Source organism: Podarcis bocagei (genome assembly GCF_964188305.1).
Source record: "Podarcis bocagei genome assembly, chromosome: 15".
Taxonomy (NCBI): domain Eukaryota; kingdom Metazoa; phylum Chordata; class Lepidosauria; order Squamata; family Lacertidae; genus Podarcis; species Podarcis bocagei.
In genome coordinates, this window is record NC_138141.1 from 14,468,163 (window position 1) to 14,495,604 (window position 27,442).

Genomic DNA, 27,442 nt, shown 5'->3' on the forward strand with positions numbered 1-27,442 from the left:
CTATCTATCTATCTATCTATCTATCTATCTATCTATCTATCTATCATCTATCATCTATCATCTATCTATCATCTATCTATTAGCATATGACTGACATTAAAGTTTAGAAGAAGAAACTTGTACTTTTAAAAACTATATTCCATGTATATGGTATAGGAGGCACCTTCATCAAAGATGCAATCCATCCTATGAAAGAGTGAAAGGAGGCCTGTCTCTTCTAAGATGATGCCTACTGATAGCTAGCATTTCATGCTGCCAAAGTCTCCTTTTTTAATTAATCATTCTTTTTTATTCAGTTTAAAAAGTCTAATCATTGAAAGGATGAAACCCTACTACTTTTTAGAAGGCTAATTTGTTGGCATAGTTTCTGCCAACACCCTTAAACTGGTACTAGGGTAGATTCTGAAAGGCCTGAAGACTGAATATTCAGAACTGGAGAAAAGGCCCTTTCTGCTTGGGAGTTGCTGTCCTACTTTAAAAGACTCTCCTTCATTCTCCCCACTTTTGCCCCAGGGGTGCATGGACTTTCTAAAATGAAGACATCAATAATAATAGTAGTAACAGTAGTGGTAGTAGTAATAATGCCCAACAAATAGAGCCCACAGGATCTGGAAGAACAGGTGAATTTATTGGTGAGCAAGAAAGACATTCCAGCAGACTGATACAGCAGGATAAAAGACAACCATCTTTAGAAGAAGCTGTGGGGGGAAAGGCTTCCTGGCTTCCTCTGGTGCCCTTATTCCGCAGGAGCAAATGATATGTTAATGGGTCTGAATACAGTTCTGCACAAGGATTCAATGTTAACCTAAAGGAAGAAGCAAGATGTAGGGACAATCAGATTTAAAGGTGAGAGATGCCACTATGAGGAACTGTTTCTTTGAGGCCTTTAGGCAGGAAGCTCATGATCCAAGTTTATAAAATAATGTAAAGTGTGGTGAAACTAGGCAGAGATAAATTTTTCTTGCTTTCACAAAACTAGAAAAACCAATGAGGCTGAATGGTGGGAGATTCAGGAACAGACAAGAGGAATGACTTCTTTATACAGTTAAACTATGGAATTCATTACCCCAGGGGCTGATGATGGCCACCAGCTTATAGAACAATCCAAACTATAGAGATCTGCCTTGTTTATCAGCTTCGTTGTTGTTGTTTAGTCATTTAGTCGTGTCAGACTCTTTGTGCCTCTGACGTGCTCTGGTTTATCAGCTACATTGGCCTAAAAACTATTGCATTGAAACTCATCCAGCTGTGACTGGCAGAAAGTCCCCATACCTGGTGGAGGACAGAAGCTCACATCCACTGTATCTACAACAACATCACTGCTATAACCCAAACCACACACACTGTCCATGTGCTATGCAGGAAGCTTCTGCCCAGCTTGGAGAGGAAGGCACAGTGCTCTGACAGGTCCAAGGGCCCTCTTGCCACTGTCCCAAAGCCTGCCCAGCTTTGGGAAGGAGGCAGAAGGGCTCCAGCTTCCTGTCAGCGGCCTGTCACCTCCTTCCCAAAGCCCAGGAAGCTTCTGCTCAGCTTCTGGAGGTACGATGTTCACACATGCGATGTTGCAACATCACGCACGGAATGTCACTCTCCCCATCGCCTTTGCAATCTGGAGCCTTTGGCCCTAACTGTTACCCTATGAAAAATTTCCCCTCATGCCACTGTTTTCCACCTTTTAATTCTGCAGAAGCTGTGGGTTCCTTCGCCATACAAGCCAAAGGATAACAGTGTTTATCTAGACTTTAGGTGAAAAGGTAGTTTGCAGCAAAGATACCACCTCTCCAGTAACTGTCTGCCATTTTGGGGGGTGCAAGGTATTGGGGGTGCAAGGTATTAAAGAAGGCTGATCGCAGAAGAATTGATGCTTTTGAATTATGGTGTTGGAGGAGACTCTTGAGAGTCCCATGGACTGCAAGAAGATCAAACGTATCCATTCTTAAGGAAATCAGCCCTGAGTGCTCACTGGAAGGACAGATCCTGAAGCTGAGGTTCCAATACTTTGGCCACCTCATGAGAAGAGAAGACTCCCTGGAAAAGACCCTGATGTTGGGAAAGTTGGAGGTCACAAGGAGAAGGGGACGACAGAGGATGAGATGGTTGGACAGTGTTCTCGAAGCTACAAACATGAGTCTGACCAAACTGTGGGAAGCAGTGGAAGACAGGAGTGCCTGGCATGCTCTGGTCCATGGGGTCACGAAGAGTCAGACACGACTAAACAACTAAACAACAACAACAAATCACAATAGGCAGCTGTTGGCTGGCTGATGGCAGACTGCTGTCGGCAGAGAAGCCCCATGGACTGCCTCCCGCAGTTTGGTCAGACTCATGTTTGTAGCTTCGACTCTTCATGACGCCTGGCGTGCTCTGGTCCATCGGGTCACGAAGAGTCAGACACGACTAAACAACAACAGCAAGGTATTGTTTGATTGTTTGTTTGTTTTAAAAAGGCTCTCCAGATTCCATTCTCCACTTCTGTCTTCTCCAGCTTCAGAGTGCACCTGCTTCTACCTCAACCCATAACTCAAAGACTATCACCAGCAACAAGGCTTCCCCCTCTCCCATGAAGTAAGTATATTTATTGTACTACTGCAGTTGGAATAAGATCACTGCATAAACCATGTCAAGAGGCTCCTTAGGTTCTCTGGAAAAGTTGTAAAAATTCTGTATGCTTACCAGAGCCTCCACACTCCCGAAGGCATTCTGCTTCATTCATAAAGTTGTTTCTATTGCCATTGCAGCCACCAAATTGGAAAGGTATACACTTCTTGGTTTGGGCATCATAGTAAAAGCGAGGAAAGTTTTCATGGCATGGCCCTTTGTCTAATGGCTGTTGGCATGTGGGAAGCAAAGAGTCTGGAATTTCAGAAGGGAGAGAAGGACAAAGACACCTATTATTTCATTGTTTGAATGACAAAGGAAAACAAAGTCTGAAGGGGTCATGTTTGTGATCGCCACTCTTAAGATGATCTCAGTGACAATAGTGACACCTCTGCCTTGACTCCCTCAGCAGTCATACTGATGGAGAGGTAAAATCATATACCAAAGGAGACTGGCTGAAACTAGCTAGGTGCGACTATGATTTATGTAGTTCCATAAGGCAGATTTAGCATGGTGCCACGTCTACCACCATTGGATGGACAGTTGAGTAGAGAAGCACAGCTGAGGCTGGAATTCTACTCTCTTCCTCAGTCATCCCTACAAGAATTGCTTGAACTCCTGATTTCTGCTAGGCTATGGTAGCTCCTGCTTAGCACAGTGGGTCTAATGGTGGTAGACTTGGTGCTTATGGGCAGATGCTACTGCGTCTTGTGAGGACACAAGCCTTACTATCCTGGGAACAAGGTGGAAAGTCCCAAGTGATTTAGAAACATTAGGAAAGGACTTTAAAAAGGAGACTGCAATACTGAAGAAAGCTAGCACAAGGTACAGTGCATATGAGGATCAGACATGAAATGCCATGAGACTCTTACTTAGACTCAATCCTTACCTGGATTCACTTCAGGGTTTCTCAAATCTTGAGGTCTTCCTGTTATAATAAGGACAAGGAGTGCAATGTTACTACATGGCAGGGGTGAGAAACCTTTTTCTATCTGAAAGTTGCAACCCCTCATGGCAACCTTACATGGCCTGCATGCTAGTGGTGGCAGGTTAGGACCAGGAGCTGCTTTTTTAAAAAAAAATTGATTTTTTAGCATATCAGTTCCAACAATCATTTAATATAACTTCTTATCTTATACAATATTTTAGATTTCCGCCAACAACCTCTGAAGATTTTCCGTTCTTTATCACTTGTTCCGCATTTCTTAACTTCTCTATTACTTTTAATTGTCCTTAACTAATAATTCTTTTCAAAGTCTTTCTTGCAATATTTCACAAAACCCTCCTTGCAGAACTTCTTGCAGTCCTACTAGAGTAATCTGTTTATTACAATTGCTTTTCAAATAGTCCAAATATTTACTCCAGTCCTCTAAGAATCTCTGATCCTGCCGGTTTCGAATCCTTCCTGTTAATTTATCTAATTCTGCATAGTCCATTAATTTCATTTGCCATTCTTCTTTTGTCGGAGCTGCTCTTAGCTGCCCAATGCTTATTCAAGAACAGAATGGTCACTTGCAGCTAAGGACTTACTGGAGCTCAGCTTAAGACCCAAGGGCTGCCTTGTCTTTTCGCATGAATCAGCCTATAAATTAACATCTTTCCTTCTCCATACGCCATCAGAGATTAGGTGGAAGGCAATCAGTTTGGATACAGTAATGTCCTACCTAACTATGGCATGTTGTCCCAAGGAATGCTCGCCTGGCACCATGCCTGATGTTCTCCCCTTTAAAAGTGTTCCTTATTCAGAGGTTGCGTTAACTCATGTAATCCTAATAGGAGAGGGTTGTAAACACCAGAAACCTACCAACCATGCAGGACATTTTCTGGACTCTTTCCACCACCACCACCCCTTTGACAGCTGTGTAGATTTCCGACTCTAGCATCAAAGGCTGAATTTCTTTTGACTTTTTAAAAAGCAGCAGCAGGAGAACCCCTTCCCCAGCAGGATTCCTACACTCTCATTACCCCTCTCATGTTTAAAGGGCAATGTTATGTACTAAGCTTGGATCCTAGAACAATAGGCAAGTAGGATCCTAGAATGCAGCAACTGACTGGCCTGCAGGAAAAGACCTATCAGGCTCCAGGAGGGAAGCAGACTCAGCCAATCAGACAGGACTCATTGTGTAAATAATGTATATAAAAGCCTGAGGTTTGGGGGGGGGGGCAATTCAATCACTGTTTTGCAAGCTGCAATAAAGAGCATGAAATCACTACAGGACTCCGAGTATATTTCAGGCAAGATTTCAGGTACTGGAGCTAAAATACCCTTAATGAGTGGATAATGTTAAAAGAAAGGTGCAAGTTGTTTTGGTTGCCTGAAATTACCATAAAAACTTATTTCTACTTACCCAATGGTTCGCACATCTGAGAACACTCCCAGTAAGACTCAAAATTGTTCTCATTGCCTCCGCAGCCACGATAAACAAATGGCAAACATCTCTTGTTCCTGACATCATAATAATAACGCGTAATTTTCTCTCTGCACCGTCCTACACGTTTCTTCTTTTTGCATTTCTGAGGTGGGTCTGGAGGGGGAAAGGAGGGGTGGAAAGCTCATATAATCTCTTATTCTGCAACATATTGTTTAAAATGTTGGGTGCCACCCCCGCGTTCTGCAAGACTCCGGGGGCTTACAGGGTCTGTGTTCCTTTGTAGAATTGAGACATGACAGAGACTGTTGTAGCTTTAAGAAATATGGTTTATTCAACTCTTTACACCTACAGTCTGCATGGAGGGAGATACAGCATGGTCATTTCAAGAGGGGCTTGTCCCCCACAGCAATGCAGCCAGCCTTCAGCCAGCCTGCCGAAGATGGATCCCAGTCTCTCTTCTCCCTTCTTCTGAGAATACCCTGATAGAAACTCTCTCTTCCTGTCACCTCACACTGAAGCACCACTCCCATGTAAAGACACATTAATTATTTCTTTTAATTGGGGAGCATGTTGTGGGCCAAGCCACTGCAAGCACCTTGTCCAGATCCTAAGGCCTCATCAACTAAAACAAATCCCATATTATCAGGTAAGTTGTGTCCGACACCTTACCTGCTCCATAATAATGGTAGCATAGCAAATGAGACTGAAATTATTATTATTATTATTATTATTATTATTATTATTATTATTATTATTATTCCCTACTGCCCTTTATCTGAGAATCACAGGGCAGTTTACAATATAAAAACACAAAACTATGTACCATAGTAACAGACAAAAACAATACCACCACATAGTTTAAAAGGCTATAGATCTTTTTAATTAGGCAAAGGCCTGGAAGAAGAGGGTTGTTTCTATCCAAAAAGCACCTGGCAAACTTGTCATTGAAAGCCTTTGATGGTTCCAACATTCTGTTCCCATCGTCAAATGTCAACAGTTTCCTCACCACATGAAAAAGCTCCACTGGCCAGCTGCTTGAGGATGCAATGAGGGAGCAAAGTAAACATGATTTGTTTCCTTCATCACAATGCAGTAGGCACAACGATGCACTCTTGTTCCCTGCAACTTCACTTCTCGCAATGAGGGACCCGCCAGAAGGTCCTCGGCGCTGGACCTCAGTGTCTGGGCTGAACAATGGGGGTGGAGACGCTCCTTCAGGTATACAGGGTCCAAGGCAGTTTAGGGCTTTAAAGGCCAGCACCAACACTTTGAATTGTGCTCAGAAACATAGCGAGAGCCAATGTAGGTCTTTCAGGGCTGGTGTTATATAGTCCTGGAGGCCGCTCCCAGTCACCAGTCTAGCTGCCTCATTCTGGATTAGTTCTAGTTTCCAAGTCACTTTCAAAGGTTGCCCCACATAGAGTGCATTGCAGTAGTCTAAGCGGGAGATAACCAGAGCATGTACCACTCCGGCGACACAGTGCACAGGCAGGTAGGGTCTCAGCCAGCGTACCAGATGGAGCTGGCAGATAGTCGCCCTGGATGCAGAATTCACCTGGGCTTCCATGGACAGCTCTGAGTCTAAAATGACTCCCAGGCTGCACACCTGGTCCTTCAGGGGCACAGTTACCCCATTCAAGACCAAGGAGTTCCCTACACACACACACCCTCTACCCCGCCCCAAACAGTACAGATTTGGAGAAATGGATATTATTTAAACTTAACAAAACAAGGTATCTGCAATCATTATTCTAACTGTGTTGGGCACTTTCTAAAGTTGGGGTCAGTGTGCAACCTCCCCAATGCAGTGAAGTCCAACCTGACTTGGTTGTGAACCAGAAGTAGTACAGTGGTGCCCCGCAAGATGAATGCCTTGCAAGACGGAAAACTCACTAGACGAAAGAGTTTTCCGTTTTGGGGGTGCTTCGCAAAACGAATTTCCTATGGGCTTGCTTCACAAGACGACAATGTCTTGCGAGTTCCTGCTGGTTTTTTTTTCCTCCTCCCCTTTTTCTAAGCCGCTAAGCCGCTTATCATCTGATCCGATCAGCAGATAAGCCGCTAAAAGCCGCTAATAGCGCTAATCCGCTAATCCGTCAATGGGCTTGCTTCGCAAGACGAAAAAACCACTAGACGAAGAGAATCACAGAACGGATTCTTTTCGTCTTGCGAGGCACCACTGTATTCAGCTTAGTTCCCTCCTGTTGAGCCACAACTTCCAGCGTTGAACCAAGATCCTTGATATGTGAACCAAGGCCAACCCCCCAAGCCTCACAGAACTGAGTAGCAAGCTGAGGGGGTCCCTGCCCATTATCTTGGTGCTTAAGTTATAACACAGGCCTGCCTGTTGCGACTGTCTTACCTCTCATATTTGCAGGCATTCGCCCTGCACTAATCGTGCACCTCACTGAGGAACACAGAGCAGACAAGGATAGGAACTCTTACCTTGTCTCCACTTCATATCAATTCCCATACTTGTCCAGGATACAAGGAGTTCTACAAAAAGGGCAAGGGGAAGATTGTTACAGTATGGTATGTTTGATGTGAATGAGTGTCCAGTACTGGCAAAACCACTTTCATATTAGAGTTCTATAAGAAAACAAAAGGGAGTATTTCGGCAACTTAGCAATTAGCTAGACACTCAGGAGCCGTTCTTAATCTAAGTTACCATTCTTTTCTTGAATAAGCTTCAGGCTATTTTAACTGAGCCTTATTGGAGCCTTAGAAGATATCAGCCTCATCTTGACATAGCCAAAAAATAAAGTAAGGCTTTCCAGTAGGTTACCGATCAAAGGATTGGTGTAATATGCTCAAACTGTTTCGTCCTGGTTAGCAACCTTGTAACAACACACACAACATAACAGGCTAAGTAACAATATAACTTCTATTTCAAAAAACAATTCAACATATCATATCACAATATGCAAGTCCATAGGCAATTTACCCTATGAGCGGAACACATACTGAGAGATTAAAGTCCAGTTTATTTAAATTATTAAATTAAATAAAATCTACCATTTCTATCAAAAAATGAACTGGGGGAGAAGTTTGGTTGTGATCAATCAATAGTTCCTGAATCTGTAACTTAACAACATCTAAAGGAACATTGGTATATAGGGAAGAGACAGCCCACGTAGCCACAATACTATGTTGGGTAACAGTCATGTTCTCAATAAGGGTTATAATGTGTTTAGTATCCTGAATATAGGACGGAGTTTCTTTAGTAAAGGGATGTAAAAAAGAATCAATAAAATGTGAACAATTTTCCAAAAGGAAACCTGAAGCTAAGACGATAGGTCTTCCAGGCGGTGGTAACCTATTTATACGTCTTTTTGGAAGGGTGTAAAGTATTGGTACTCTGGTATGTTCAGGACATACAAATTCTGCCAGTGGTATGTCTACGTACCCCAAAGATATAGCTTCATTTAAAATTGTCTGAAGTTTGTTCTTCACCGATATGGTGGGATCACCAGATAAGGGTGAGTAGAAATTAGAATTATTCAGTTGTTTCTCTGCTTCTTTAATGTAATCAATCTTGTTCATTAAGACAATAGCTCCACCCTTATCTGCTGATGTTATAATTATATTCTTGTCTGCAGCAAGTTTGCTCAGGATCACTGCGTCCTCCTTGCTTAGATTATATTGCCTGTGTCCCTTCTTCTTTACTTTACTATTTAAATCATGATGTACCAAATGTTGAAATGTTCTAATTAGGTGATTGTGGGAGACTGGGGTGAAGGTAGATTTGCACTGAACTTGAAACGTTCAGGTATCCATGGTCTGTTACCAAAAAAATCCCTTAATTTAATCTGCTGAATCAACTTAAATCAATCAATCCTTGTTTGGAAAGCAGAGTACTTGGGTGTAGATACAGAACCTAAACCTATATTCAACATGCGGAGTTCATCTGGAGTAAGTTTTCTTTGGGATAAATTAACTACTAAAGAAGTACTATTGCTGTCTGTGCTTACTTCCTCTGGTATGGGTGCCTGATGCACTGTTTGGAAAAAGAATGCTAAGTGAGACCGGATCTGAGTCTAAGCTCCCTATCTTCATCTGTACCACTGCTACTGGATAAACTATCATAATCTGTAGGCATGGTAAAACGATGCTGCTTGTTGGACCTATTGGATAGTCTCTTGACTTGTCCAGATGGGCTAAGCCATAAATAAACCCTACCTGTAGCGTAATCTTTGAGATCTCTACTGGTTTTCTTTTTCTTAAAATTAGATAATTCATTGGAGAAACTCTAGAATTCTCAAAAGCATTGACACGCGGAGCACTACAAGATTGATATAAGCATTCCACATCATGGTTATTGCTGATATAAGAACTGAATAGACTGTATCTCCTGATCAATCCGCTGGACTTTAATCTCTCAGTATACAGTATGTTCCACTCTTTTGATAAGTAGGTCTATGGAATTACATATTGTGATATGATATGCTGAATTGCTTTTTTAAAATAAAAGTTATACTGTTACATGCAGCCTGTTACATCGTGTGTGTCGTTACTAGTATTGTATTTACGTAACAAAAGGTTCAGCGGTGCTTTGTATCTGGTTAGCAACCTGGCTGCTGAATTCTGCACCAGCTGGAGTTTCTGAAGTGTCTTCAGAGGCAGTCCTGTGTATAACACATTGTAGTACTCTAACCTAGAGGTTACCAGAGCACTGATGACAGAAGTTAGGCTCTCCCTATACAAACAGGGGCACAGCTGGCCCACCGGCCAAACCTGATGGAAGGCATTTTGCACCACCAAGGTCACCTGAGCCTCAAGCGACAGAGAGAGAGTGTAATCAAGAGCAAGCAACCTCCCATCCATCTAGTCTAGGGAACTACCTAAGAATAGTACCTCAGCCTTATCTGGATTTCATATCAGTTTGTTGGCTCTCTTTGAGTCCATTACTGAGGGAAGACAATGATCCAGCAGCTATAAAGGAGATGTAGAGCTGTGTGTCATCAGCATATTACTGACAACATACTTCAAAACTCTGGATGACCCCACTCAGAGGTTTAATGTATATGTTCAACAGTATGGGGGATGACATTGAACCCATGGGGCTGAAGAGCATTCTCTAAGCCAGTGTTTCCCAAACGTTTTTGGGCAACGGCACACCTGTTAGCCGGAAAAAAATCTCGCGGCACACCACCATTAAAGCCCCGCCCCGTGACGTCAGCGCGCAGCGTCACGCCGGGAGGGACGCACAAAAGCGAAAGTTTTTTCCCTCCCCCTTGCCGGGGTGGGAGGAGGCAGCAGAGCGAGGGCAGCTGAGGCGGCGGCGGCTGTTGTGGTGGTGGCGGCGATAGCGGGCGGAGGAGGGGGCGGCGGCGGGAGTTGCTGCTGCTGTTGTTGCTGCTGCTGCCCGGACATGCCGGCCTCCTCCTCCTCCGCTGTCTCGCGATCCTCCCTTTTGCGCGCGCTGCCCCGCCGCTCGGCACCACCACCGCGGAGCCGCCCCCGGCTCGACGCGGATCCTCGCCGCCGCCTCTCACCGCCCGACTCGCCCGCCTTCCTCCCACGGCACACCAGCCGATGGCTCACGGCACACTAGTGTGCCGCGGAACACCGGTTGGGAAACACTGCTCTAAGCATCACCCTCTGGAAGCAACCATTCAGGTAGAACCGGAACAACTGTAAAGCAGCAGCACTCTAACTCAGACAGCTGCTCCAGAAGCATAAAAACTCTAGCAGCAGAGAGCATAATCAGTATAAGAGATTCTCAAAGAAGAAGATATTTGAAACAGATTTTCACTTCAAACATTTGGGAATTTAAAAGGCTTAGGAAAATAGAGGGGGGTGGGAAATATTTGCCCTTACCAAACCTTTCACACTCGTAAATGCAATCAAAGAGATTTGCAAAGTTATTTCTGTTGCCTCCACAGCCACCGTAAATGAACGTCTTGCACATGCTGTTCTTAAAATCGTAGTAATAATTTTCAAGATCTAATTTGCACCGTCCAGGTCTTGGAGGGAGTCTACATTTTCTAGGCATAGATTCTGGGTGGGGGAGAGATGGGAAGATATCATATATTGCATCTCATTTCATTTCATCTTTTGAAACACAGAAGAAAACAAAGTTGTTACATTTGTAAATCAAACATCTAATACTATCTCTTCCTGGTAGCTACAGATGGAACCTCCAGAATGGGACCCAATGAGCCAAAGAGCCAGCTGGAAGCCTAATTTTGCCCCATTGTAAATAGTCCAGTTGTGATCTCTCCCACAGTCCTTAAGATGACTATAACATACCAATGTGCTAAATCTGATGAAGTCTGTGGGTTCATGATGACTGGGAAGTTGCTACACAACCTTCCCTATCCCCCCCCCCACTGGTCTCTCCTTCACTTCCAGCTGCTCTAATTTAAAAATTAGTTTTGCTTGGTGCATCATCAAGAACAAAAAATGTGGAGGTATTAGTGGAGGGATGAGGTAGGGGCTCCTACTCCCTCGCTCCTGTGGAATGGATGATGGGTTGTGGTGCTTCCAAAACTTGCAGTTAGTCCGTTCATAAGCTGAATGCCATACACTGATAATGTCCACATGTATAATGAGCCAACTTCATTTTGATCCAACCAAGTTTACTAGTACTGCAGTTCGATCTGAGATTGATTTTGAGTTCATTTATATTCTACACCCCCGAGATGTCTGCAAGATGGAAGGCAGGAGTTCTTTGGTAATGGCTCTAGCGAGAGGCTTTCCAAAGGCGATTTAATCAAACTCTCTATATTTATGTAACTTCCTGAAATCTAAAAGTGTCTTTGGGAAGTTAGGAAGCGTGACGCCTGATGCATGCTTTCAAAATACAGCTAGAGACATCACTGGAATTAGTGGTGTATGTGGTACATAACATGGTTTCAGGAGCTGTATGGGGGAGAAATATAGCTGCTTCCATGGCATGATTTGTGTGTTGTTGTTGTTGTTGTTGTTGTTGTTGTTAGCATACAAACCCTGGAAATAACTTAATGTGAGCACATCACAGAGATGCTTCTGGCTCTGTTGTGAAAGGTGTTCAAAACAAACTGTGCTTCTAGGCCTCTAGATCTCTTACCTTGAAGAAAATTACAGAGAATAAAGAAGAAACAGTTTTAAATCCTGTGGGCCACCTCATACTAACAGAAAGATACTTCAAAACCTTTTAATAACAGGTAACTTGAATTTGAAGCACTTGAGTTTGAAGCACAGCGAGCAAATTGTGAGTGGTGATGGATCACTAGCTAGGGTGCAAGTACTTCTGCAAGGCCCAAAGGAATGTATCCAGTATAGGGAACACCCCATATGGAGGGGCCAGAGAGACAAGTATACAGGCAGGCTATACACATGCCAGAGAATTGTTGCCCCTATGACACCAGCACACTACTCTGTCCATGCCTCCATATCCCATCCATTCTGCAATGGATGCCTCTCCTGCAGAGAGGCTGGGGGCCTGCAAACTAGTTGCCTACATGAGCCAGAACAATGGAAAGCTTACCTTTTGTATAGGCAAAGAAACCCTGCAACTTAGACCAAGGTGCAAATAATACCATGATGAGGAAAAGGAGTGCAGTGTCGCTGCACTGCATGGCAGCTGTTTGATGTGGACACTCAGTGCTGAGAGGAACCTCTTTTTATGGTTTCAATAGAGAGAGGTGTTCATTTAGATGGCAATCAAAAAGAATTTTTTGGCAGGTAGGGACACTCTGAAGCGACTTTGCTAAGATCAAGGTAACTTCCTGTTCTTGAAAAAGAACTGTTCTGAACTAGGAACATAGTGGAATAATTAAGTCAATCAGCATAACCTTGGCATGGCCAGAAATATTTCCTTCCCCATAAGATGGTGATTCAAGCCTACTTTGCTGCCGCCTCCTCCTCCAAGTATTTGTACAGCCTGGCACCTGGTGACAAACAATAGGGGTTTGTTGGTTAATAGGCTCTTGTGACTTGTGGCTGTTAGAAGCTTCAGGGAGGCCCTGAAAGAGCAAGAAAGAGCAGATCAGATGAAACTATTAGAGGAATAAGGGTAGGAAATAAAGCAAATAAACTAAAAGCATTCGCAGATGACCTTGTGATTACGGTAGAGGACCCAAAAAAGTCTCTACCGAAGGTGTTGGAAAAGATCCAGGATTTTGGACAGGTATCAGGTTTTAAATTAAACAAGAACAAGACTAAGGTCTTGGTGGAAAATGTGACGGAGCAATATAAAAAGGAGTTACAGACAGATTACAGACTAAACTATTTACAAAAAAGTCAAATATTTGAGGGCATGGCTGACAGCTAAGAATATTAATATATTCAAAGATAACTATGAAATTACATGGTGATAAAAAGGAATTTAGAAATCTGGGGAAGAATGAATTTCTCGCTTTGAAGAAGAATATCAGTGATTAAAATGATTGTATTGCCAAGAATGTTATTTTTATTCCAATAGATCCCAGTGGTATACAGTACTGGATACTTTAAAGAATGGCAAAAATATATTAATAGATTTATCTGGTGGGGAAGAAACCAAGGATAAAAGATAAACTATTATCAGATGCTAAAGAGAGAGGGGGCTTCACCCTGCCAGATTTGAAATTATATTATGAGGCATCCTGCATTTGCTGGATCCAGGAATGGATAATATTGAAAAATAGAGATATTCTAGATTTAGAGGGGCGTGATAATAGATTTGGGTGGCATGTATACATATGGTATGAAAAAACAAAAGTAGAAAAAGGATTTAAGGATCACATAATAAGGAAATCAATTTTTACGTTATGGGAGAAATATAAAGACTTATTAGAACACAAAACACTGTGGTGGCTCTCCCCATTAGAAGCAATATCTTAATTGACAGACATAGAGAGAGCTGTTAACCGAAGTAGAAAACCAGGTAAAATTAAAAGACTTTGAAGAGATAAGAGAACTGGTAACAGACTGATTAAAGTATCATCAATTAAATGATATCTTTAAGATCAATAAAAAGAAAGGTTTTAGTTATGAGTTATCAAGATTTCCAAAAGATGTTTTAGAAAATAGTATAAAATTATTGTAGAAAATGTATAATTTGCTCCTGGAATGGCATGCAAAAAACAGGTCAAATCAGTGATGATAAATTGGGCAAAAGATTTGGGACATAATAAACAAATGGCAGACTGGGAGAGGCTATGGAAAACAGATTTAAAATTCACAGCATGTTGTTCACTGAAAGAAAATTACATGAAAATGATGTACCGGTGGTATTTGACTCCTGTTAATTTAACAAAAATGTATAGAACAAGTACAAATACTTGGTGGAAATACAAGGAAAAAGAATGTACCTTTTGTCATATGTGGTGGACATGTAAAGTAACTAAAAATTTCTGGGAGATGATATATCATGAAAGGGAATAAAAGTTTAAAATAACTTTTGTTTAAAAAAGAAGCTTTTTTATTAGGAATTATAGGTACCAAGATACCAAAGGACCAGAAAAGATTGTTTATATATGCAACAACAGCCGCACAGATATTATTAGCCCAGAGATGGAGAAAGAGACAACCCCAACCGGAGAGGAATGGCAAACCAAGTTGATGGACTATGCCGAAATGGGAAAACTAACTGGGAAGCTCAGAAATCAAGAAGACAAGAACTTTCTTAAAGAATGGAAAAAGCTTATAAATTATCTACGAGACTATTGTAAACAGGTTAAAACATTAGCAGGAATTTTAACCACACTTGTAAAATAATAGAAAGTATGGATAATATAGAAGGATAAAAAGTTGGGTAAGTATTGATATGCAGTTGTAAATATTATCATTACGACCCATGGAAGGGATGGGGGAAACTCAGGAGATTCAGAGTAATCCTGCAGCAAGAATACTCATCGCAAAGTATTGGAAGACACAAGATCTACCCACCTTGGAAGAGTGGCAGATGAAGGTGATTGACTACATGGGACTGGCTGAAATGACTGACAGAATCCGAGACCAGGGGAAAGAGACGGCGGAAGAAGATTGGAAGAAATTTAAGATTTATCTTAAGAAATATTGTAAAATTAATGGATGTTAAAATGTTGTGGTTATATAAAGTAAGGGATTACAGCTGCTAAGGATTAAGTAAAAGAAAAGAAAAGGAATAAATTGGATAAAATTAAGGGGAAGGATTTGCTTGAATAATTTTGGGAATTGGAATGCAGAAAGGGGAGGTATGGGGAAGTCGATGAAGTAAGTTCAAGAAAAAAAAAGGAGTTGAAATTATACGTGTTTGTTTGTTATTGTATGTATATTTTTGTATTGTGTGTATTGTATGTCTTTCTAAAATTTGTGAAAACTTAATAAATAACAGAGTAATCTTATTATTTGGATTTTGAATTTTTTGTTGTTGTATGTTTATACTTTTTAAAAGCAAATTTTAAAAATTATATATATAAAAAAGTGAGGACTGGAAGCAGAAAGGGAAGGTTCATGCAGCTTTGAATTTTGACCAGAGAAATATAACACAGCTTCAGCCACCTGGAAATGATGGTTGCTGGAGGGTTGCAACTCTGCTACTGCTCTTGTGCTCTTGCTTTCTGTGCTTGCCTCCTCAATAGCTGGACCATCTATATATCAACAGCAGTGAATCGGGGGAGCTTATGAGCCACAACAGAAGGTAGAGGTTATTCTGCGTTTATTTAATGAATCTAGAAACATGAAACAACTGGACATAAGAGAGTTTCTCTTACAAAAGTAAGTGTATAGCTAGTCACATGTTGTGCATACTGTATATTGCTTTGCTATACATAAATTTTGTGGATTCATTTCTTCAGAGCCGTCTTTCCCATTGGGCTTACTGGTGCGTTGCGCCAGGGCGCCGGCCTTTCAGGGGCGCCCCAGCGAGTTGTTGGGATTTTTGACTACGTGCCATTCTGTGCAGCTTCACACAAGAGTCAATTAAGAGTTGGCCGACAGCCAAGGATGACTGAACAGAGAGGAGTAATCTGTGTGGAGATGTGGGACCCTGGATACAGCTTTGCCATTGGTTGAGGTCTCACACAGGCATGATGACTTATGACCTAACTGACTGGAGTGTGTGTTGGTCAGTGTGGAGTCTGAGAGTAGTTTGGAGTTTGTTAAGAGAGAGCTGGTTAAGATCCGTATCTGTTCGTGTATATAGTAACTTGTAGAGTCTGCTGAAAATAATAAACACCTCTAAGTAACCAAGTTACTGGTAGCAGCGTTTTGTTCCTGCTTCGTCCATCCTGCTTGCAACTGATTGCTTTCTGGAACTCTGCGTATGCTCTGCTAAGGTCTGGCTACGGTCCTGCAACGTGTCAATCTTGTGAAACACCAATATGAGTGGGGGAGCTGCGCAGCTTTGCCGGCGGCCTCCCATTTCCCTCCTGCATGCCTGCCAGCTGCGCCTCATCAACCATATGGCTGGCGGGCGTGCAGCTTCCTTCCCAAACCTCTGCGGGAGGAGAGCAATCCCAGCAGAGGCTTGGGAAAAGTTTGACAACTCTGGTAAATGGGGGGGAGGGCAGCACCGGAGGGATCTTTGCACCACGGCCCTGGATATGCTTAAGACGGCCCTGAATTTCTTTTAGCTGTTGCACCACAGCTACTGTCATGGGATTTCATTGTGGATGTCACTGTATCATATTTTATTCCGTTTCCCCCTGTGCAAGTTCTTATTGTGAGTTTGATTTTATTGCCTCTGTACAGTGGTGCCTCGCAAGATGAAAAGAATCCGTTCCGTGATTCTCTTCGTCTAGCGGTTTTTTTGTCTTGCGAAGCAAGCCCATTGACGGATTAGTGGATTAGCGCTATTAGCGGCTTTTAGCGGCTTTTAGCGGCTTATCTGCTGATCGGATCAGCTGATAAGCGGCTTAGCGGCTTAGAAAAAGGGGGGGGACCAGCAGGAACTCGCAAGACATTGTCGTCTTGCGAAGCAAGCCCATAGGAAATTCGTTTTGCGAAGCACCTCCAAAACGGAAAACTCTTTCGTCTAGCGAGTTTTCCGTCTTGCGAGGCATTCGTCTTGCGGGGCACCACTGTATTTCCACCCTGGTGCTTCCATATGAAAGGTGGACTGCTAATCTGTGCTTTTTTTCTGGGGGTACTCAAGGGCACGCAGTTCTGGCATGTTTTGTTTTGATTTTTAAAAGTGTGGCACTTACTGTCACAACTTCATGGTGAGTACCAGCACCATTTTTCTATATAGTGGTACCTCAGGTTACATACGCTTCAGGTTACAGATGCTTCAGGTTACAGACTCCGCTAACCCAGAAATAGTACCTCGGGTTAAGAACTTTGCTTCAGGATGAGAACGGAAATTGTGCTCCGGTGGCACGGCGGCAGCGGGAGGCCCCATTAGCTAAAGTGGTGCTTCAGGTTAAGAACAGTTTCAGGTTAAGTACGGACCTCCGGAACGAATTAAGTACTTAACCTGAGGTACCACTGTATATGTATATAAAGCACAGCTGTTAATGCCTTTGAAATATCAATATATAACTAAATGCCTTGTAAAAATACTGTTGAATAGAGAACAAGAGGCAATGCTTAATAAACCTGTTACCTGCATTGGCAGAGAACCATGCATTTGGGAAGAAGATATTAAGGATTTAAACAGAGAATGAATCAATGTACACATAGCCTGATACTCAGGAATTAGGATACAGAGGATCCTGAACCCCCATTGTCTTTATTCAGAACACTGAGGAGCCTCCAGCTAAGGTGAATAGGACATCTGGAAATGGTAGGATATCTGGAATTAAGCTGTCCTGGGGGTTTTCTTCTTCCCGGAATGAACTGGTAGCATCTTTGAAGTTCTCGAAATATTACTGGCTCTTGCAGCAGATTAGATGATCACTGTGGAAAAAAGAGATATTTCTTTCTTATGGATCTAACAACACATTCCTTATATTCCACCCTTCCTCTGTCAGGGAGCCCAGGGCAGCTCGCATCAAGGGGGCAGTAAGAAGAACAAAGGGAAAGAAAGCACAGTGCACAAAGAGCGGCGGACAAGTCACCATCATATGGTACAAATGTAACTTGAACTCGCACTTTTGCCATGGGTGCTTCTAAATGGCCATCTTGACCAAAGGGGGAGCGCGGGTGGGTGGGTGGGTCACTTTTGTGGCGATCACACAGGGTCCCCGGACATTTGACGGTCTATTGATCCCTGTGCCACCACTGTGCTCACTTCCCTGCTGCCACCAACCCATTTCTCTTGGGTACACACTGAGTCGAGACAGTTGTTAACATTAAACCAAATAAACAAGTTTATTTTATAAGCATTAACAAGTTTATGGTTTCTCAGATAATTTTCTTGTCAGTTTCTTAACCTTAGTTTCTTTACCGGCCTATACTTTCCTAATACCTTCTGACTGATTATCTCAACTGTTTGACTGACTCCTCTTAACAGATTCTCTCCCTCTCTCACATCAGACTAGCCCAACCCACAGACCTATCCTCCCTCTCTCTTCTCTAACTCCAGACTGACTTCTTAACAACTCTAACTCCTCCCCTTGGGTTCCTATAGGTTAGTCATTTTACAATTAAATTTTACAATTTTACATTTTACAATTAAAGGGGGAGCACGGGGAGAGAGAGAGAGAGAGAGAGAGAGAGAGAGAGAGAGAGAAAGAAACAGCATTGTGAGCTGCTGCTATCGAGATCCCAGTGGTGGTCCCTCCTTCCATAGCGGCTTCTGAAGTACAACCCTGCCCTGAGGGGTAGGGAGGAGAATCAAAACAATCTGTTTCATCCAATAGCACACCCAAGGCTGCATCAACAGAAGTCTAATGTCCAGATCAAGAGAAGTAATAAAGGTAAAGGTAAAGGTACCCCTGCCCGTACGGGCCAGTCTTGCCAGACTCTAGGGTTGTGCGCTCATCTCACTCTATAGGCCGGGAGCCAGCACTGTCTGCAGACACTTCCGGGTCACGTGGCCAGCGTGACGAAGCTGCTCTGGCGAGCCAATACAGCACACGGAACGCCGTTTACCTTCCCGCTGGTAAGCGGTCCCTATTTATCTACTTGCACCCGGGGGTGCTTTTGAACTGCTAGGTTGGCAGGCGCTGGGACCGAACGACGGGAGTGCACCCCGCCGCGGGGATTCGAACTGCTGACTATGCGATCAGCAAGTCCTAGGCGCTGAGGTTTTACCCACAGCGCCACCTGCGTCCCTTTAGAGAAGTAATAGCACCACTCTATTCCTGGCATCACTAACGTACTAATTTACACAGGCACCCAGGGCACCTCCCTTGGAAACCTTCCCTCTCCTAATTGTTTTGGAATTTTTCAGGAATCTGTTTTAATCTTTCACCCATCCTGCTTCCCCACCACCACCACCAATGCACTTGGACATAATAGGTTCTCTCCAACTAACTTTTACTCAGAGTAGATTTATTTAAAATACTGGACCTTGGCCACATCTGTTAATCTCTACATGCCATCCAACATTTCCCAACCCAAAGCTGGGATTCCCAACCCAAAGCCCCAGGCTGCCTTGGCCTGCCACACCACCATGATTGCCACCAGCTATAAACCTGCAAGCACACCTAGACCCAACACCGCCACACACACACACACACACACACACACACACACCTGCAAGCAGTTGGGGGGTATGATCCATAGCTGTCAACTTTTCCCTTTTCTTGCGAAGAATCCTATTTGGAATAAGGGAATTTCCCTTAAAAAAAGGGAAACGTTGACAGCTATGGTATGATTTCTATTAACTCTGAGTAAAACTAGCATTGGACTTAACCCCATGTGAGCCATTCATAGGATATGAAAAGAAGAGGGTGGGGGAGATGATTCAATTCAGTTAGCACTTGAAGCCAAATCTATCAAATGTCCATTTTCTGAAATAATATGAAAACCCAAATGCAACCATGATACAAAATTTGCGGTTATCTGAATTTTGCAAAGTAGTTCTCCAACTCAACGATGTTTACAAAATTGCTTACATTATAGGGAGATGTGTATAAAAACGAATACAGTGGTACCCCGCAAGACGAACGCCTCGCAAGACGGAAAACCCGCTAGACGAAAGGGTTTTCCGTTTTGGAGGCGCTTCGCAAAACGAATTTCCCTATGGGCTTGCTTCGCAAGACGAAAGCCTATAGGGAAATCTCCGGGACAGTGGGGAAGCGCAGCGCTTCTTCCCCACTGTCCTCGGACCTCCTCCGAAGGCTGGCGGTGGGGCGGAAAGCCCTTCTCCCCGCGCCAGCCTTCGGAAGGCTCCTCCGAAGGCTGGCGGTGGGGCGGAAAGCCCTTCTCCCCGCGCCAGCCTTCGGAAGGCTGCTCCGAAGGCTGGCGGTGGGGAGAAAAGCCCTTCTCCCCGCGCCAGCCTTCGGAAGGCTGCTCCGAAGGCTGGCGGTGGGGCGGAAAGCCCTTCTCCCCGCGCCAGCCTTCGGGAGGCTCCTCCGAAGGCTGGCGGTGGGGCGGAAAGCCCTTCTCCCCGCGTCAGCCTTCGGAAGGCTGCTCCAAAGGCTGGCGGTGGGGCGGAAAGCCCTTCTCCCCGCGCCAGCCTTCGGAAGGCTCCTCCGAAGGCTGGCGGTGGGGCGGAAAGCCCTTCTCCCCACGCCAGCCTTCGGATGGCTGTCCTGAAGACTTGCGGTGGGAGGAGGGTTTTCCTTCCCACCGCCAACATTCAGAATGCTGTTCTGAATGTTGGCGGTGGGGAGGAAAAACCCTCCTCCCACCGCAAGGCCCGGGAACAGAGGAGAAGCGCTGCGCCCCTTCCCCTCTGTTCCCGTACCTGTCCTGAAGGCTTGCGGTGGGGAGAAAAGCCCTTCTCCGCACCGCCAGCCTGGCAAGCGGTTTCCATAGGAACGCATTAATTGATTTTCAATGCATTCCTATGGGAAACCGTGCTTCGCAAGACGAAAAACTCGCAAGAAGAAAAAACTTGCGGAACGAATTAATTTCGTCTTGCGAGGCACCACTGTACAACATACTAAAATGCACTGTATTTGGAGAAACTGCTTGCAAAAAATGTGTACGTGAAAATGGGGTTTTAGGAGAAACTTGCACTAAAATGCTGATTAATTTTCATGATTTTTTTTTTAAATTGCAGATTGCTGCCGAAATTTAGAGAATTGGGGGGGGGGGGTGAGAACCTGGGCAAACCACATGGTTTCCACCAGGTCCAGCCGAGCTGCTGTGGGTGTTTTAATTTTGCAACTTAATGAGATTGTAGGGATTTTGTGGAAGCAAATGTGTTAGGTTGCCTTGCGTACTTGGGCTGCTTTGTTTTTGCAGAGAAAGATATAGCCTGGGTTGGTTAGTTGGTTGGTTGGTTGGCTGGTTGGTTCACTTGTTTCTTGCCTGACTGGATTTGTGGGGGTAGGTTTGCTTTTTGGGGAGGGCAGGAATGTTTCCTGGGTGGGTTTCGTGTTTCCTGGAGGAGACCCCTGTCCTAAAGTAAGAAAGTATTCGCTCTTACCAAAATATTGACACTCAAATTCGCATTCCTCTTGAGTCTCAAATCTATTGGCATTGCCACCACAGCCACGGTGGATAAACTGTTCACATTTCTTGGTGGACATATTGAAGAAATACCGTACATTGGATTCCTTGCACTTTCCAACGGCTTTACTGAGTCTGCATCTTGAAGGGAAAATAACTGGTGGGTAAAAGGAGAAAAAAGGCAGGGTTTGTTATATATAATCTGAAAGTCTGAAACAGAGAATATGATGACAGCTGAGGCTATGATTCTGACACCTGAAAATTTTAATTATGCAATGAAGAAACCTATAGACAAGAATCCAGTAGTCATACTGACAGACCTAAAGTGACTAGGGTCACAGGCACACCATAAACTTAGGACACATTTCATGCACATTTGAACCACATCCTTGGAACTGCAATTTGTTAGTGGTGCTAAGAATTGGGTATCTGTGAGGGGTAAACTGAAGCTTCCAGAATAGTGTGAGGCTAGGCTTGTGCTTTAAATGGATGTGGCTGGTGGCTGTATGGATGTGGCTGTTGTGGTTTATTCCAGAGTTCTTAAAATGAATTGAACATATTTTAGCACCACAGTAAATTTAGTGAAACTGCGTTAAGGTTTGCTGCACGGAAAAATGCTTGGGGAGAGAAATGCTTGTGAAACCATAACCCTGAAGCCTACATTCCAAGGCAGACATTCCATACCTCCTGCCCTGTTCCTGCGCTGGTTCTTTCAGCAGTTTTCCACTTCCACCTAGGTAAAGGTAAAGGGACCCCTGACCATTAGGTCCAGTTGTGACCAACTATGGGGTTGCGTTGCTCATCTCGCTTTATTGGCCAAGGGAGCCGGCGTACAGCCAGCATGACTAAGCCGCTTCTGGCGAACCAGAGCAGCGCACAGAAACGCCGTTTACCTTTCCGTTGGAGCAGTACCTATTTATCTACTTGCACTTTGAGGTGCTTTCGAGCTGCTAAGTTGGCAGGAGCAGGGACCGAGCAACGGGAGCTCACCCCATCGCAGGGATTCAAACCGCCAACCTTCTGATCAGCAAGTCCTAGGCTCTGTGGTTTAACCCACAGCACCACCTCCATCCCTACTTCCACCTACTCTAGTATAAAACTGAAGTATAGCTTAATGCAGCAGGTGAGGCGACACATTGGTCAAGAGGACTATGGCAGCCAATGAGGTGTTATGGTTAGTGTTTCGTATGTGACCTGGGAAACCAGGGTTTGAATCCCCACTTGGCCATGAAGCTCACTGGGTATGGCCTTGGGCAGTCACTGTCTCTCAAGCCTAGCCTACCTCACAGGGTTGTTGTGAGGATAAAATGGGGAGGGGAGAGCCATGTATCAAACAAACAAACAAATAGGTAACTAGGGATCCAATGGGAATCAGCACAAAGGGCTCCATACTCCATCACACCCTAAAGTGTGGTTTTAAAAAAAAGTTTCCTCTTACCGTAAGATTCACACACGTGAGTGCAATCTGTAAGAGATACAAAATTATTTTCAGTGCCTCCACAGCCACTGTAAATGAATTTCTCACACTCTAGGGTTTTGACGTTGAAGAAATAGCGTGGATAATTTCCTCTGCAATTTCCATGGCTTTGGGCGATTTTGCATATGCGGGGTATTCCAGCTAGTGGATCAAAGAACAAAGACAAGTCTCATGTGTACATAATTTCAAAGTCAGAAGTGCAAAAACAGTGAAAGTGTGACTCCAGCTCCTGAAATTATCTAAGTAGGCAATGAAGGACCTTCTGCAGTGGGATCCAGTGATCACACTAACAAACCAAAGCCTAATTGAAATTAGGGATATGTTCAAATTACCACTGTCCTGAACATTAAAATCTCATCCCTATGGGATGCCATGAAACATGTTATCAGAGGCCAATGCATAAGCCAATCCAACATGATGGAGAAAAGGAAAGGGAACTTTTCCTTCTTGATTACATAGTGAAATACGGGATCTGGAAATGTCTTATGCCTCTAAAGGTGGCCGCAGTTCTTTCCCTTTGGAACTCTGCACGGGCATTGCAGTTCATGCAACTGCTACTCTTCTGCTATCTGCCCATGCCCTGGAGTTGCTATAAAGAGCCATGGAGACAAGGGGTGACTGGATTTTGCACCAGCCCTTTCAGATATTTTCTAACGGAAGGAAGAATCCCTTCTGGAGTCTGGCCATGGCTGCCTAAGAGTAGGCTCATGTCAGGGGCTGGACTGAGGAGGAATGGTGGGGGCCGCCACCCCCTTCTCCTGAAGGGCGGGAGGGTAGTATAGCTTTAGAACAGTTGTTTGCAGAAGGGCATTGATCAGAGGGGGAAAGCTGGGAAATACTGGGTGAGGAACAGCTGGAAGAGGAAACACCGAGAGAGAGAGAGTTGACAGATTAGGTGTCCTTGAAAAGCATTCCTGCCCCCCCCTTTACCTAAGACTAGATGGGCTTGGAATGTGATAGAACAGAGAGCTCAGCAACAACAACCTCAGATTACCTGAAGTAGGAGTGGCGTAGATTAATATAGACGTAGGGGGTGAACCTTTACTGGGAGCAACGCCATTTCTAGAGAAATAGGGATAACTTTGTCTCTTGCTGTGATTACTAAAAAAACTCATTGGTCAGAAGCTCCTTTCTTTTTACCTACTTATTTACTGCCACTAGAGGAGGGATCGGATTCCCCGAAGACTGACAGCTCACTGCTTTATATTTCTCAGTTTGAAAAATTGGAAAGATACTTTTGTTGCAGCACATCATAAAATCAATTATATTATTTGCAGCTATTTGCAAGTTGGTGTTGCTGTATTGTGTATGGTTTATCTTCTACTGGTGAAGACTAGTCAGTCAAAAAGCAACTGCATACAGACATTCAGTTTGGCTGTTATTTGAATTGTGTAATGGTACACATTACAGGAGGCAGCAGTGAAAACCATCCCAATTAAAAGGAAATGCAAGAAAGCAATGCAAGATTGAGGGCGCAAGGAGAAGGGGACAACAGAGGACAAAATGGTTGGACAGTGTTCTCAAAGCTACTAAAATGAGTTTGACCAAACTGTGGGAGGCAGTGGAAGACAGGAGTGCCTGGCTTGCTCTGGTCAATGAGGTCACGAAGAGTCAGACACGACTAAATGACTAGACAACAACAACACACATTGTTTTATTTTAATTGATTTTTATCTTCTCAGACATTCTGTTTGTCATTGTGCCAACATACCTAAAGAAAACCAAAGTAAGCCAAAGGCTTTTTGACCACAAGCCTTGTTCAGTGGTCTCAAATAAAATTTTCAATATGTAAAATGTACCAAAAAATCATTTCAAACAATGATTTCTCTTCAGTTATTCTTAAGGGGAGAGGGTGTTGCCTTTCTGGGTTTGTATGGAGGGGTTTGGAGAGAGAGATAATAATATTGTACTTGGAGGCCTTTCATGTTTTCAAGAAAAGGGGACATGCACCCATCAGAGTTTCTCAAATTTTGAAATGTGCCCATTTGCCCCAAAATGTTCACAGCTCCTGCCCTAAAACAGCAAGCTATTTGTTCTTACCAAAGCGTCCACATTCCTGATAGCAAGAAGCATACTTCAAAAAGTTATTTGCATTCGGTTCACATCCACCAAAAATAAACTGCTCACACATCATGGTTTCAGTATTGAAGAAAAAACGTGGAATACTACCTCCGCAGCTTCCTATACTTACAGGGAGTTTGCATATATCAGGTAGATTATCTGGTGGGTAAAAGAAAACAAAGGCAATTCTCATATAAACATTATATCAAAGTCTGAAACACAGAAAGCAACGACATTAACCATGTGAGTCCTGAAGATAGCCCTCCTAAGTATACAATGAGGAACTTCTGAATGGGGATCTAATAGTTATGGTAACAGACCAGCAGCCCAGTTGAAACTTCGGTGCTGTTGTGATTTCTCCGTAGCCCTTTAAATGGATTTAGCATAATTACCACCATAGTAAATTTGAGTGGAAATCTCTTGGGGCTTGGGGCTACAGAGCTAACTCAGACCACTGAGATACATGGTGAGAGAAAGGTTTGACAGACCATCACCCTGAAATCCTACAAACCTATAGGAACATTCCAACTCAGATGGAAAGTATGAGCTTGCCACAACTTTAGACTCAACAAATCCCAAATTCTCTTCCAGTGCTATAATTCAGTGGTTCAGCATTTGGCTGAGTGAAGAATGTTAGGGCTGTGTCCACTTCTGAAAGCCAAATATTAAGAATGAGATTGACAAACTGGAGAGTCACCGAGGAGAATAGAGGGACCAGGATTATAAAGGGATATAGTTTGTTCTGAGGAGAAAGTTTAACAAGAATAGATAGTCTGGAGCTACTGAAAGTTACTTCAAATGGAAAGTATGAGGTTGTTTCAACTTTGGGCTAGATGACCACCATCACCACCCCACAAAAACAAAAAACTTCTCTTCCAGTGCTATAATTTGGTTATTCAGCATCTGGCTGAATGAGGATAGGGTTGTGTCCAGTTCCAGCTGAGAGTTACTTTCCTCTTCTCAATAGTTTAGCATTGTGTGTCAGCTGGGAAACTGAAATCCAAGACTTCTGGAAGAAGCCAAGTTGTCTACCCAGTGACCAAAAAACAAAAACAAAATAAAACCACAGATCCTGTTTTGAGAAGAGCAGGATTCCATAAAAGCTCTGATCCAGTCCTTTGAACAGGCTGAGACAGATAACTGAAGGGAGCAGCAGATCCAAGGATAAGTTGATTCCAAATCTGAGAGTTTCCCAAAGAGACCCACATTGTGCCTCTTAGGAGTCATTGTACCAAAACCAATATGGGCCAAGCATCATGCTGCTCTCTGCCACTCTGGTGAGTACCACCTGCAAGGTATCTTGGCTGATGCAGTGACACAGCACGATATTCCTGAGGATGCCAGAAGTCAACACTAACCATGAACAAAGTTCAAATGTCCACACCCTGAACCATGGCTGATTTGAGCTTAGTTGGCAAAGATTGCTGAAGAGAGAGATCAGACTATTCAAGGGTAGGTTTACTCCAAATCTGAGCATTCCCATAATTTTGCTTCCCTGGAAACATAGTATAAAGTTTAAAAGAGTGACTCACAGAACAACCAGAGTATCACTGGTCTACTATAGTCCTGGGCAGAGTGCTAGAATGCCAGCATATTTCTGAGGATTCCATGTCATGAAATTCAACTATCCAAAAATGCATTGGAATTAATTGTCTTGTTTAACTTATAGAGTCATCTATTTGAATGGATCTACTCTGAGTGAACCGTCGTTGGTTACAACCCCACATGTCTTCATCTTGAGCCACCACAGATTTAAGCCACCAAGCCATGGAGAAGCCATGGAGCTCCTTTGAAGATCCAGATTTGATCAAGCTGATGTAATTGCTCACTGGGCAAATTCAGGTTGTTGCTTGGGCCTCCAACTGTTATAGAAAGATCAATATAAGTGGGCACATTTGTTGCTTGGGAAAAATCAAGTTCCACGTCCCTTGGACCTTAAGGAGGGGGGCAACCCTTAGTAGAGAGGCGGGTTAAAGAACTGGAGAGAGATAGGGGGAGGTAAAGCCATGATACACAAAAGATTTAGAAGTTGTAAAATGAGAGAGCTCATACCTGTATCCAACACAGAGATGCCCAGCAGCTCAGGCCAGGGTGAGAAAAGGCCCACAATGAGAGACAGGAGGATGAAAGGACCACACTGCATGGCGACTCTTTGATAAGAATGTCCCGTGCCAGGGGAAGGGATGTTATATCATGTTCTTCAAAGAAATGGAGCCCATCAATTGGGCATGAAAAAATGAATTACCAATCTCTAGGGACACTCTGGATCTACTCTGATGATTCCAATGTAATTTCCTGTTCTCATTAAAGTATTCTTCCACATCAAATAGGGACACATTGGAACTCTCAAATGTTTCAGTTCCGTGATATGATGTTGATACAAACCTGATCTTTGGTCATGCAAAGTTTATGGCCTTCTTCCGGTTTTTTCTTTTCTTTCAACTGCATGTAGCAAGGCCTGATAACAGATCATAAGAGTGCTTACGGTCGACAGCAGTGTTTGCCAACTTGGTGCCCTGCAGATGTATTGAACTAAACT

The 27,442-nt window shown here is 43.6% G+C and overlaps 2 protein-coding genes across 3 annotated transcripts; both read right to left on the minus strand.

Moving 5' to 3' along the window:
• Positions 1-609: 609 nt before the first annotated feature.
• On the minus strand, positions 610-12,823 carry LOC308574073 (carboxypeptidase inhibitor SmCI-like). 2 transcript variants are annotated; one of them, XM_081171527.1, is made up of 7 exons: positions 12,442-12,823; positions 10,791-10,970; positions 7,416-7,466; positions 4,947-5,123; positions 3,488-3,526; positions 2,674-2,853; positions 610-805 (listed from the first exon to the last, which is right to left on the minus strand). In XM_081171527.1, exons 1-7 carry the CDS (start codon positions 12,530-12,532, stop codon positions 801-803), a joined length of 723 nt encoding a protein of 240 aa, XP_081027653.1. In that variant the 5' UTR covers positions 12,533-12,823; the 3' UTR covers positions 610-800. The 2 variants fall into 2 exon arrangements, with proteins under 2 accessions (XP_081027653.1, XP_081027652.1); XM_081171526.1 differs by having other exon boundaries at positions 3,488-3,522; positions 4,943-5,123.
• Positions 12,824-17,604: 4,781 nt separating this feature from the next.
• On the minus strand, positions 17,605-27,066 carry LOC308574024 (carboxypeptidase inhibitor SmCI-like). Its single transcript, XM_081171486.1, has 5 exons — positions 26,956-27,066; positions 24,883-25,062; positions 22,804-22,983; positions 21,343-21,522; positions 17,605-17,756 (listed from the first exon to the last, which is right to left on the minus strand). Exons 1-5 carry the CDS (start codon positions 27,044-27,046, stop codon positions 17,746-17,748), a joined length of 642 nt encoding a protein of 213 aa, XP_081027612.1. The 5' UTR covers positions 27,047-27,066; the 3' UTR covers positions 17,605-17,745.
• Positions 27,067-27,442: the final 376 nt, after the last annotated feature.

Excerpts from the sequence above, each read along its gene's own strand:
- LOC308574073 (XM_081171527.1), bottom strand. The coding sequence starts at position 12,532 with ATGCAGTGCAGCGACACTGCACTCCTTTTCCTCATCATGGTATTATTT. Across the intron at positions 7,467-10,790 it reads TTACGAGTGTGAAAGGTTTG|AACTCCTTGTATCCTGGACA; the intron begins GTAAGGGCAAAT and ends CCCTTTTTGTAG. Across the intron at positions 2,854-3,487 it reads AAACCCTGAAGTGAATCCAG|ACTCTTTGCTTCCCACATGC; the intron begins GTAAGGATTGAG and ends CTGAAATTCCAG.
- LOC308574024 (XM_081171486.1), bottom strand. The coding sequence starts at position 27,046 with ATGCAGTGTGGTCCTTTCATCCTCCTGTCTCTCATTGTGGGCCTTTTC. Across the intron at positions 22,984-24,882 it reads TCAGGAATGTGGACGCTTTG|CTGGAATACCCCGCATATGC; the intron begins GTAAGAACAAAT and ends TTGATCCACTAG. Across the intron at positions 21,523-22,803 it reads TCACGTGTGTGAATCTTACG|TTATTTTCCCTTCAAGATGC; the intron begins GTAAGAGGAAAC and ends TTTACCCACCAG.